We start from the raw sequence: 12,783 nt of genomic DNA on the forward strand, positions 1-12,783 counted from the left end.
ACCCTCACCTAACTCCTCTGTGTTTGTTCCTCAGAGTGTGGAGGTGAGCGGACTCAACTACAAGATGGAGGGACTCAACAAGTTCACGGACTACACGGTTCGGGTTTTGGCGATCAACCGCTACGGACCGGGCTCCGCCTCGGAGACCGCCAGCGTCACCACCCAATCAGACGGTGAGCTCGACCTTTACCATCCACCATCCACCTAACAGGATCAGATGATATGTAGTTATCTATGGAATATATATAAAGGGAAAACTACATTTCCATAATGTGTTTACTGCTGAATAGAGCATCATATTGTAACTCAATTAGCTGTTTTTTCTGTTACTTAGCCAAGCAGAACTCCGGGTGGCCCTGCACTCCAACAACCATGCAACCTCACATAAGTACTAGAAATACTCGCGCCCTTGAGTGTTTTTTTTTCTTCTGTTTATCTTCATACACGCCCCCCCAAAAAAAGACCCAACACACACATGCCCCCAAAATGCTGAGGACAATGGCAGCTCTGCCCTGAGCAGAGGAAGAGATCGAGTCGAGGAGGAAAACCTGACGAGGACCCGAACATGAGAAGGTTCTCAGTGAATGAATCCACACTGGATCCAGAGTGTGACTGAAGAGATCAATGCATTATTCAAACTTGCGTAATACGTAACGTGGCATTAGCATCTTCAATCCCTTGTATGTTATTGAAGTTCAGGTTGTTAAATATTCACACGGCCTTTCAAGGTAAAACTCCTTAAGTTAAAGGTGCAGCGGAAACAAAAGGACTCATTAGTACCTCAAGCTTCTACTGAAGAGGAAAAGATCAGATCTCACTGCGACCTTCCTTTGGGTTAATTAATACATGAAACAGAAATGTCATCTCTCCATTGTGTTCCACACGGAGCTCTTAAAATTCAGTTATCTCACTGCACCCTCTTCTTGCCAACAGTTTACCGGCACCTGAAGGTAGCGTGTAACGTGTTCACGCTGCAGTGTGAACACGTGACGAAGCTACCCTCTAATGATCACATCCATCCATTCACATGTTAGTTTAATGTTTTTACATTACATGTGAAGGGTTTTCAGCAGCGTACTGCATATTATATGTGACAAGAAGACCAAGTGGATGTAATCTTGGTTGTGAATAAATTCAAAACTCCGATGCTGTTGTTCATCCGCTCCGGTTAAACAACAGCATCCTCATGCAGCGCGTCCCTAAAGCCGGCAACACGTGTCCATGTCCGCTCCTGACGTGCGCAACACATTCTCCGGACAAAACAACAAATTTACTGCACAATTCAATTCAGTTGATTTTGTACAGCCCAAAATCTAAAATCCTAAATGATCCCCAGAGAGCTTTACAATCTGTCACATGCGACACATCTGTCCTGAAACCCCCCCGTGTGCACACTTTACACACGCAACAGTAAGGCTGATATTGTGCGTAGCAAGGTCAGTCACGCAGTCACACACTCACACAGTCAGATATACACACATACACACACACACACACACACACTGTTCTGAAGTCAGTCCTGGGAAAGGAAACAAAACAAAGATGAAGAAGACGAGAGCAAGAGGACGAGGGAGAAAAAAAAAAGAAAAATGACATTTGAGTTGAAGGCAAACAGGAAGAACAGAAAAAGGAAAGTAAACACAAAGACGATGATGAGGAAGGGGAGGAAGAAGATCTCGACGAAGACAAGAGCGACAAGGGAAGGAAATGTTTTTGAACAGATAAAGAAAAGAGGCAACAACATGGATGAAGAGGACTGAAGAGGACAAAAGACGGGAGGACAAACAGGACGACGAGGAGGCCGCGGACACGTGGTGCCGCCGTCCCGCCAATCAGAGGCACTCGAAGTGGAGAGTCAAACGGTTGTTGAGGTTTGCATGCGCCCCGCGTCCGTCCAACCAGACGCCTGATTAACCGTCTGCGGCTTATCAGTTGATTCAGCTGCTGTGTGTCAGTTTTACTGAGGATTCAATTAGCCACACGAGTCATTGTTATCATTGAGACGCAGCCGGAAGACTCACAATGCAGCCTCTGTGTGTGTGTGTGTGTGTGTGTGTGTTTACGGATGGTTTCTTTCTACAACGTGAATGGACGGACGCCTCCATTCTCTCTCACCGTCCTCGTGTGGAAGTTTCTCACAGCGACAGAGCGGTCTGAGCTCAGTGGAGTCTGATGCTCCGTTCAGAAGAGATATCACAGAGCCAGCGGGGGGTCCACATGTCAACCGCAGTGGAGCCCCCCTCCATTCAAACATAAACTAGTGAGGCATCATTTTGGTCACTTAAATTTATAAAATATTTGTCACTTGCAATTGTCCCTGAAATGTATTTTCATAAGCTCGGTCTATAATGTCAGGCAATGTTCATTATTCAAATTGAAACCTTTCTTCACAAACGTGTAGTGGGAGGACGAGAGGAAGAGTTTCAGCCAGCAGGAGCAAAAGTATAAATGTTTAACCTGGATTAAAGCGGGACGTTGTCTCTCCTCTTCCCGGACACCAGGAGGGCAAACGACAAGAAGCCGATTGTGTGTGTGTGTGTGTGTGTGTGTATATCTGTGTGTGTGTGTGTAATGACACCTGTCTTGCGTCCCGTGGTAATCTTGTTTTGCTGCGGTGCCACAGTCAGACCTCGGAGGGCGAACGCGTCGCGCTTCCTGTCTGCTGCGATGTCATCATCAGGTGATTGATTGACAGCAGCGATCTGACGGGAGTCAGCCAAGCAGTCAGCCAACCTCGCTGCCACCGGAGGATGACGATAATGAGGGAGTGCAGGTCCAGAGTCCTCTGAGAGGAACACGCTCCTCTTAGGTGAAGACAGGAAGCAGGGGGAACTTCACTCAAATGAAGTCTCCTTCATTTATGACATCCATATTCATACCGTGAGGTTCAGTATGTCCCATAATGTCAGATTCTTCCTTCAATTCCAGAAGTCCTGACTTCACGTCAGGTTAGCTTCTGGCATCCAAAGCTATTGATAATACTGAATGACAGTAGTTTACTGAACATTATTTACACCCGTTCTCACTCAACTCGTCACATGACGACATCATCGCCTCTCTGCGTCTGATAGCCGAGGTAGCTTGAAGAGTCTGTTCGAGATTTTCAACCAACTCCAACCCGAACACGTCAGCATCAGTTGCTCAGAGCTTCTGACGTGGTGCAAACAGCGGGAAGGTCGTCGACACTCCTCTGTCCATGTCCTGTGTGAAACCACTGCTCCTTATTTTACGGTTTAGTATCTTTCTTACTTAAAGGAACGGTTGTTTCATCTGATATTTTGGTCAATGAATCAAATGCTCTGACAAAAAAAAAGGAGGGAAAAAAAAATCTTGTATCTGCCCGTCCAATCATTTTATTCTGCCGGTATGTAACAATTGGACGAGCTTCCTGTCTGTCAATTTCCTGCCTGCTCTGTATCTGCCGTGCACTCACTGCACTCACCGGAGTCTCCCACGAGCTGCTAGCTTAAATGCTGTGAGCGATAACAGCAGCCATGTTGGCTTCCATGCATGATAATACTTTTGGGGGAGTGGCTTTGTGAGGAGGCCTGAAGAGGCGGGATGTTGCCGACTTTCCTGCTAGATTTAGCGACGTCTGGAATGGTGTGTGTGCAGCACTGGAGATATTTTGTCTTGGTTGGATTATTTAGCATATTTTACTAGTTCCTCAAAATGACCAACCCTAACCTGAACTTTACATTGCAAACAGTTATTTTACACAACCAAATGAACTTGTTTTAACCCAAATGTTTTTCCTCAACCTAAACCCGAATAGTTTGTTTTTTGAGTAAACCTAAAAACTGATTAAACCTGCGTTGGAAGTTTATTTTGAAAAGAGGCTTCCAGCTTCCTTTTTCATGAGTTGGGAGTGAGGATGTGTTGGATTTGAACGATTACATTAAAGCTCCCATCAACCGTAGCACAGCGGGTACTTTACGTCGGCTTAACTTGTTATTTTTGCCAAAAGCATGATATTCAGTCAGTTTGTTTAAGCTAAACTTGTCTTGTCTGTTGAGCTTCTGTCTCTCTTCTACCTACGAGAAGGTACAGCCCAACGGAGTGAACCAGCCAGCATACACACTCAAAAGGCTTTTTAAAAATGTTTTCATCCGCATTATTTCATATGTCAGGGTGTTTTTCTTTGAGGTGTTCTCTGTCCTGGAGCAGGACCTGAAGGATATGGAGCCTTTTGGTTATTGTCTTTGAGTTACGAGTTAACAAACATTGGCTGTGTTGATGTTGCTAAAGCACAGCTGAGTGAGAAAACCCGGTGGTGAGGTCACCTGAGCAGTTTTATGTCACCTGATATGAATATGAACTCTTCTTTGTCTTTGCAGTGCCCAGTGCTCCTCCCCAGAACATCACCTTAGAGGTCGTCCTGTCCAGGGTGAGTTTAAGTTCATCCCTCCCTCTCTTTGTCCATCTGTTGCCTCATCCATTCATATTATCAGTGAAAGATTGAAACTTCATCTGCTGGAAACTGATATTCTTGTATGACATTTGAAGAAAGACCTGCAGGGTCTTTTTATTTCAACTGTTGCCGACATAAAGCATTTAACATTGAGAAACACGATTCCCTGGTTTCTCTTCATTCTGACACATTTAAACTGTGACACTGTCATCAGTCAGTTGCTCTCTGGTGATCTGGCCTCATTCTCCTGATGGATGTCATCTACATACATGTTCTACATGTAGCTGTACTGTCCAAGCTGCTTCCAATGTGGTGGAGGACCATACGACGTATTTTCATGCTCAAGAACTCTTTTCTTGCCTTTTTAAACCCTGCTGACCTCCGTGCCCTCTGCCGCGAGGGACGGCTGGCTCAGGTGTGCTGTGCCATGCAGGGGCCTCCGTCCAAAAGCTTTGTTATTACAATATGGTTAGTCAGGTGCTCATGAACGCAAAACAACGTTTCATTTCCCTTCGAGGTAAATGTGTGCGTTGGTGCTGGTGTGACATTGATTCACAGTGCAGACCAGCAAGACGGCTCGCCTCCCACTGTACGCTGGTGGGGAGTGAAACCAAACCAACCAAGCACAGGATGGGCAGACATGTGATTATATACATTCACGAATAACGGTTCGTATAATGTCTCTCCCAAAGTTACTCCTCATTTTTTGTGCGTTTTCTGACAAAAGTCCAGCGCCACGTGTTCATGCGCGCTGCATGCACACGGCCTGCTCAAAAGGAACTCCCGTCTTCACAGGAAACTCCATTCAGGCCAAAAAAAAAAATACCGAGTTATGTTTAGGAATAATAACTGTATGGGTTCAAATAACTAGAGAAGCTCCCTCACTGAAGAAGCCAATTCATGTGACAAATTAATCAACATTGACTCTAAAATGCAACAATGTACCATTTTGTCTCTTGGACCAAATGAACTCCGCCTTGAGGTGTTAAAGTTTTCATAAAAATATAAGAGACATGCGGCATGAGGTGCATAAGTAAAATATATAAAACTAGACAACAGGAAGTTAGTTATTTGTCCCCTCAGGTGTCGGCTGCAGCTGCCGACGCTGCGATGCTGTGGAGGATTTTATGGTCCTTTAAAACCCTCAGAGCTGCTATCTGTGTCATAACTCATAGTCAAATACGAACGCACAGACGTAATGCATCCAATTCTAGATTCAGTCCGACCTCCGTTGGGAAAAGACGCCCACAAATCATCCATGAATCATAAAAAACACACTCTGTATTGGTCCAGAACCAGCCATGTTGTAAGTGTTGTTGGAGGGACAGGAGTCTGGACATCGATGTCCGCGTTACAAACAGAACCAGCTTGAGCCGGTTTGGCTCACTTTAAAACCCACTGAGGTCTGAGCCCGTTTTCTCAACTTCACATCATTTCTTAAATTCACCTTTTTAAAGCTGTTAATCATCCAAAATGTACAAATCTAGTATGGAAACAAGGTGGGGAGATATTGTCTAGAAGCCCGCTGTGACTTTAAAAACCTCCACCGTGTAACATCAGATGCTCAAAAGAAGAAAATGGACAAGAAGAGAAGTTTGATTGACTTTATTGTCATTCAAAGTCAAACTAGTTTCACCAGAAGACATGCAGTACATAAACATATCAAACATACACAGATGGAATAAACCAAAAGAGACAAACAAACAACACAACACACCATGAGCAGCTGGAGGGACAGCCAATAATAAACCTCCTTCTTCTCTCTTCACTTAAATATGAATATACATCATCCCAGATAGACTTTCAAGGGCAGATCGTGTTGTTTATTTTAGAAGACAAGTCGTGTTTTTCATCATAAAGGCATTCCCATCTCTCGGCTGCATTGGGGTTATATCAGGGAACATTTACACGTCCAGCAATGCAAGTTAGCGATCTGTCCTTTTTACATAAACAGAGAGCTCCCTGTAATAATCCTGCTGACCGTGCAGAGTTTATGCTGATGATCCAGAGGAAATGGGGCTTCGAGATTTGCCAGAAGTATAAAGGTCTGCTGCTGTGCAGCAAACTATCTCACTGCCTTCACTTGGAATCTGTGAAAGCGCTCGACCGTGTACGAAACCACAGGAAATCAATTAGTGCGTGATTGAGGTGTCGGGTCAGAAGATTACAATGATGACTGTGGCGGTTCCAGAAAGCGTGCACCTTACGTGCACTCGAGGCTGCAGATATGCTCCTGCAGCGGATGGCTGAAGGCTCACGTTCAACAAACAGGCTGTTTGTTACATGACAGTAAAGTGGAGGTAACCACGCTCAATGTATCCACATTACTGATGATAATGCATCTAAAAATACATTTAAAAGCACTAACAGTCAATCCTAGATTGTCATAATCTAAATATCGAGGTATTGGGTTGATAATATCTTAACATTTGGTTGTATCCATATCGTCCAGCTCGATTTTCCATTTGCCACTTGAAAGCTTTGCCAGGTAAAAGAAGATGGCTGTTCCACTGGCCAGTGCTCACCAAATGTGTCCACATCTTCATAGTGGACCGTACTCTGACCGGTCTGCCGATGGGAAGCTTTGACTCAGCAGCAGGAGGGCTGTGTCTCAATCAGCTGTCTCTATGCACAACACAGGCAATGCCTTCAGTAAACGTTACAATGCCGTAAAGCTGATGTCTAAACATATGAACAGGGTGAGAGTAAGACTGAACCTGCTTCACATGTTATCAGCTCATTGAATGTCCATCATCAGGCCTCATAAATATTGATATAGATAAGAACACAACCCGATGCTGCCGGCCGCTAGCCGCTAGCCAAGGTCTCAGGGCTTCGAACCGTCGGTCCACAAACCAGCAGGTGACGTCACCATGACACGACCTCCACTTCTTATAAGCGGTCTGTGAATGGACTTAACCTTCTGTGTTTTTTCCAATAACGACACACGTTTTACTTTCACAACGTGGTCGCTACAGTTTAGCCGTCTGACGCTTCAGAATGTTAGCGATAGCCGCTGATAGCGCACGTGCAATCAAGGGTAATAATCCAAATGGTTGCTTTCAGCTCGCGGCGCTGCACACAAATACTTATTAATAGAACTTCAGACAGTCTCAGCACAGCCACCTGGTGCACGGTGTAACTGTGTTTCAAACCTATCAATCCGTCTTATATTGGTTCCTGCGAGATCTGATTGCACACTTCGACCAGGAAACCATGACATTTGTTTTTTTGCTGGTTGGAGAGAATGGAAACTAATAATAAATAATCCCGACAACATGGAGAGCACTTTGCTTCTCAATTTACACATTATTGTTTTCTGGCTCCACAAGCATTTGTCTATATTGCAAACACCAGCAGCCAGCTCCTCACTTTAGTTTTCGCTTTTTATCATCAGGTTATTTCATCCTCTTCTGAAAGCAGCCGCAGAGAAAATGATGAATGTTTCCAGAGTTGGCTCATAATTTATGAGCATGAAGAGGAGGTTCACACGGCCCGTGGAGAGCTGACCTCATTTAGTTTCCGTCCACTTATTTTCCTGCGTGTGATTGATAACTCTCTGCCGATCGTCTCTCGGGTAGGGGCGGATCAATCAGTGATGTCGGAGCCTGACATTTAAAAGGCTCATGATACCAGCTTAAAAAAGGCTTCCTCTTTTTCTAAATGTTGGCTGATGTAAATAAAATAAAATACATGTGATGAGTGCTGAATACCAAACGTTCCAAAGCAGCAGGTGGCTGTAACGTTATCTCAGTAAAGTTTAGAGTAATTGTGCGGCGCTAGTTCTGTTGCATCAGAACTGCAGCGTCTGCGTTGTAAAAGTCAAACACAACCCTGTGAATAGAAACTACACTACTTCAGGTTCAGGCAACACAATCTTTGGTTCGGTTTCGGAAGAAATTGTGATTTGTTACGTTAAAAAAATCTATAAAGAAAAGCAGCGTGTGAACTCTTAAGGGAGCTCCTGCTGCTTCCTGATCACAGCTTCATTACTAACCACATGGTCAAGTAGCGCACTAGTCTGTGTGTGTGTGTGTGTGCGTGTGTGTGTGTGTGTGTGTTCAGCCTCAGTCAGCTTCCCTGCAGGAGAACATCTTTCTGCTCTCTTTCAGTTTCCTCCAACTTTTCAGACAAATCTGACATTTCCTCAACTTTCCTCCAGTCACTGGGGCGTTACTGTCAGTGTGTGTGTGTGTGTGTGTGTGTGTGTGTGTGCGTGTGTGTGTGTGTGTGTGTGGGGGGGGTTGAATGCTCGGTTGAACACACAGCCAGAGTTTACAATATGTGAAAGTCCGTGTTTTTTTTAACCCAGAATCCTCCAGAGAGTCCAGCTCGGGTCAGCGTCTTTGTGTCCGTTGGAGTCGTGATCAGCAGCGAGTGCTGTGAACATCCAGCACGCTACAAAGCGCTAACTCTTAGCTTCAAGTCTCCTGGAGTCTCTGCAGGGGTGTGTTTGTCCTGGAGAACCTGGAGAACCTGGAGACTCATTTCAACATGAATTGAAAGAACCGGCAGCGACGGGTCCCACTGAGCTCCGTGTGAAGTGTTCATTCGGCTTCTGAGGATGATGAAAACGATCCATGATGAAGCTCAGAGTTAATAACTGTCAATAGGAGGCCGTGTGGGTCATAATTCACTCTGCTCTTGCAACATGCATTCATTCTCTTTTAGCATTGACACATTTTCTTTCTCACATTCAAGTTTTCCAACAAGACATTTCAAGAATTTTGAAGGATTCTGAAATGCTGGGTGAAGTGTTGCACCGATGTCCAGGTCCAGGCCCGATGGAGGCAGCAGGGCATCGCTGTTTCATCAGCAGTAAGGAGACAAGTCCAGACATACTTTGCATTCTAATACAGACTCCAAAGCCGTTAACCAAATATGTGAACAGTAAAATATGAAGAGCTATTCCAATATGAAAATGAATATAGGATTGTAAAGAAAAAACAGCCTTACTACGTCTGTCTGCTGACAAAACGTCATGAAATGAAAGTGTAAACAAATGTGACTTGCGTTTCCTGGCTGGGAAGTGACTTCCTGTACCAGTTCTGTTCAAGTACACACACGAAATGAGACAGTAAAATGAATAAATGTCAGAGTAATGCCGCTAAAATATGTGACTACATGTGAGAGAAGATCCTCAATGCTCAATTAAAAAGCTGTGTGAAAGTAAAGTACACACACAAACACAATATACATAACGTGATGGTTGTTGTCACTCATCAGCTCCGTTTCCCCCCCCCCTCTTCCTCCCAATCAAGCATCACTCCAACTTCACCTGAAGCTCCGCCCACCTCCTTAGAGCACATCTTCTAATTAGTCAGTGCAGTAAACAGCCGGGCTGTGATTGGACCAGGGAGGGCCCTGCGACCAGCAAGGCACGGGACCCCCCCCCCCCCCCCAAGCCCTCCCCTCCGCTGGAATATTTTGTAATGTTCCTGATGTTTTCTGTCAGTGTTCGTAGAGAAAAATGTTTACTGCTGAACATCTCGTTTTAACAAGATACACATAATGTATTGTTTTGTTTAAATTCAAAGACAACAACTCCTACGATGCCCGCTGTCTCTGGGGGAGAGAAAGAGCTTCCTCTGGCATGTATAAATTGCAAATAACACATTATGATGAAACTGGTTTTCCTGCTTTCCATAAAACTGTCCGTCCAAGAAAAAATTTGAATTCTATGAAAAACAAAATGTATGCATCTACTTAAAGTGACTTTTACAGGATTCAGAAATAATGTGAGGGACATGTTTTCCATCCCCAGTGGAAATTACGCCCTTGAGTGATCTATATATTTATGCAAGATCGTATCCATGGTAACAATTGCCACACATCAGTATGGATGCAGGTATTTCCCTGATACAGAAAGAAAGGCCTTGAAGACAGAGGGCTGCTGTGTAGCGAGCTGGACACGTTCCTTAATTCATAGATTTGTGTCCAGAAAATCAAATCAACAGCTTAATGCAAAATTGTTAAAGAATGAATTGCCGTCTCGAGCACAGGCTGCACATTAGAAGTCACCCATTGGTTGGTGGAATGATGCGTTGAAGCCTTGACTTGGGCGCGTTGGCCGTCGCCATCTTGGATTTTTGCAACCAGTGAACAGAAGTTTCCATATTTTGAATGCAGAGAAGTGACCTAGAGATAATGGCTCTGATAATGACCTGTCAATCACATTAAGACCCGCCCTAAAGCATCCCCTGCATTATGGTCTGTTTGACTCTAAATGACCACCATGTACTAAATGAACATCATGCTGTATTGAAGAAGACTTGAAACTAGAGATTAAACTCATGTTTACAATGTTTACTGAGGGAATACATCAAGAGAGAAGTAGAATAATTTATATAGACTTCTATACAACCAGAGGAGTCGCCCCCTGGTGGTCAGGAGAGAGAATGCATGTTTTAAAACACGTCTGCGTTGGCGTCACTCTTCAGAACTGGAGGTTTCCGTCTGGTCTCAAACACAAGTTTTGCAATGGTGGACAAAACAACATCTGCTTGTCTTTGCAAAGTTTTGATGGTCATGTTTCAAGTTTAAAGACATTTTATACAATAATGAACTGATTTATCCATCATGGCAATGTATCTGTTAGCCTTCGTTGTGTAGCTTGATAACTTGTTTACAGATTGTTTGCAAAATGTCAATGTGCACACAAAACAGACCATAATTAAAGTTAAGTGGAGTTAAGCGATATGAAGATTCCCCATTAAACCATCTTCACACACACACACACACACATACCCACACCCACCCACACACACACACACACACACACACACACACACCCACACACACACCACGGTGTTGCAGGTTGTATTGGAGAGCAAATAAAGACAATCTGCCCTCCATGTGATTGCTCCTTTTACCCAGAGGACATTAACACACACACACACACACACACACACACACACACACACACACACACACACACACACACAAAGGGCCAGGTGAGTAAACACTCCCTGAATTCAATCTGTGATTGTTTGTTCATGTCCTCTGGGTGAGAGCTCCAATCACATCATTTGTGTGTGTGTGTGTGTGTGTGTGTGTGTGTGTGTGTGTGTGTGTGTGTGTGTGTGTGTGTGTGTGTGTGGAGGTCACAGGGTGGATGAGGTGCTCTGTATGCAGCTCTCACACCAAAGCTCAGCATACAAAAACCTGCTGAATGAATTCCAGATTCAGTTCAAAGTTTTGTTTTTTCTTCAAAGTGTTTTTTCATCCATCGATCGGACAAACTGCTCAGCGATACAAAGAGTCAGCTGGAAATACAATAACTCTGACTGTACATTTCAAATAATACAGGCCAGCAATACAGGACCTTTATCTGGAAAAGAACCAGCGAGAACTAAAGTCTGAGAGTCGGTCCACCTATAGAGGAAAGTTTGGTGTGTTGTCACAACTAAGATTTCTACTTTAATTAAACACGGATACACGTGCTCTTTACTGTCTCAACATACACGCTTTGTTTTGTCCTGTGCATCTTTATTCAGTCTGCCTCAGACGTCTCTGCTTCTTGTGATTATCCCTGTCGATTTGCTCGGAATCAGCACTCATCATTGGGAGTGTAATGTTCATGGGCTTTCTGCAGACCCCCCTGCTTTCCCCTTTGCTCTCTGAGGGAACTTAAACAGACGGGCAGCCTCAGCCGGTTTGAAGACGGTGAACAAGGCTGCGGCTTCACTTGCCCCGTTGCATTACGACGCCGACTCCTTCTGAATACAAAGCAGCCGCAGGAGGGAATTCTGCCGCCGACATTTCCTGCTTCACTCAGAACAGTGAAATACCAGAGAAATGACTTAGTGTTCAGTACAGCCTGAAGCCACTTCACCTCTAATTTACACACAGAAGGGAAGTTCATCTGAAAGCGCCTTAATTGATCCAGCCCATTTAGCCCAGTGAGCGATGTCAAGAGATGAAACTCAGCCACTCTTTCAGCCAGTGGGATGGTTATATACGTGGCAGTAACGACAGTATTAAAGGCAGCGCTAGTGTTAGCGGCGGCAGTAGTAATAGCAGCAGTAGAAGCAGTAAGAGCAGGATTATAAACAGTTGTACCAGCAATCATATCAGCAGCAGCAGTAATACCAATAGTAGCAGCAGTAATAGCATCAGTAGAAGCAGTAATAGTATAAGCAGCAGCAGCAGGAATAGTATAAGAAGCAGCAGCAGTAATAGTATAAGCAGCAGCAGGAATACTAGCAGTAATAACACTACTAGCAGTAATACCAGTAGACAGTATCATCATATTTCATAAGATGTGGTGCAATATGTATTTCCAGTGATACCATTGATAACGGTCCACTGGAGGAATGGCGTTGTAGCACGCCTCTCTGTGTGTGTGTGTGGCGTTGTGCTCCTCCATGATG

At 44.4% G+C, this 12,783-nt stretch overlaps 1 protein-coding gene across 1 annotated transcript in view; it reads left to right on the forward strand.

Annotated features, from left to right (window-relative positions):
* dcc (DCC netrin 1 receptor) overlaps positions 1 to 12,783 on the forward strand; it is a 205,214-nt gene that overhangs the window by 122,330 nt on the left and 70,101 nt on the right. Inside the window, exons 11-12 of the mRNA XM_068574751.1 lie at positions 35 to 173; positions 4,338 to 4,387. Of these exons, the coding sequence (XP_068430852.1) occupies positions 35 to 173; positions 4,338 to 4,387 (189 nt within the window). The remainder of the gene's footprint in view (positions 1 to 34; positions 174 to 4,337; positions 4,388 to 12,783) is intronic.

The sequence above is a fragment of the Clinocottus analis genome, unplaced genomic scaffold (assembly GCF_023055335.1).
Source record: "Clinocottus analis isolate CAN_PGR_092001 unplaced genomic scaffold, fCliAna1.0.p SCAF_13, whole genome shotgun sequence".
NCBI classification, from domain to species: Eukaryota; Metazoa; Chordata; class Actinopteri; order Perciformes; family Cottidae; genus Clinocottus; species Clinocottus analis.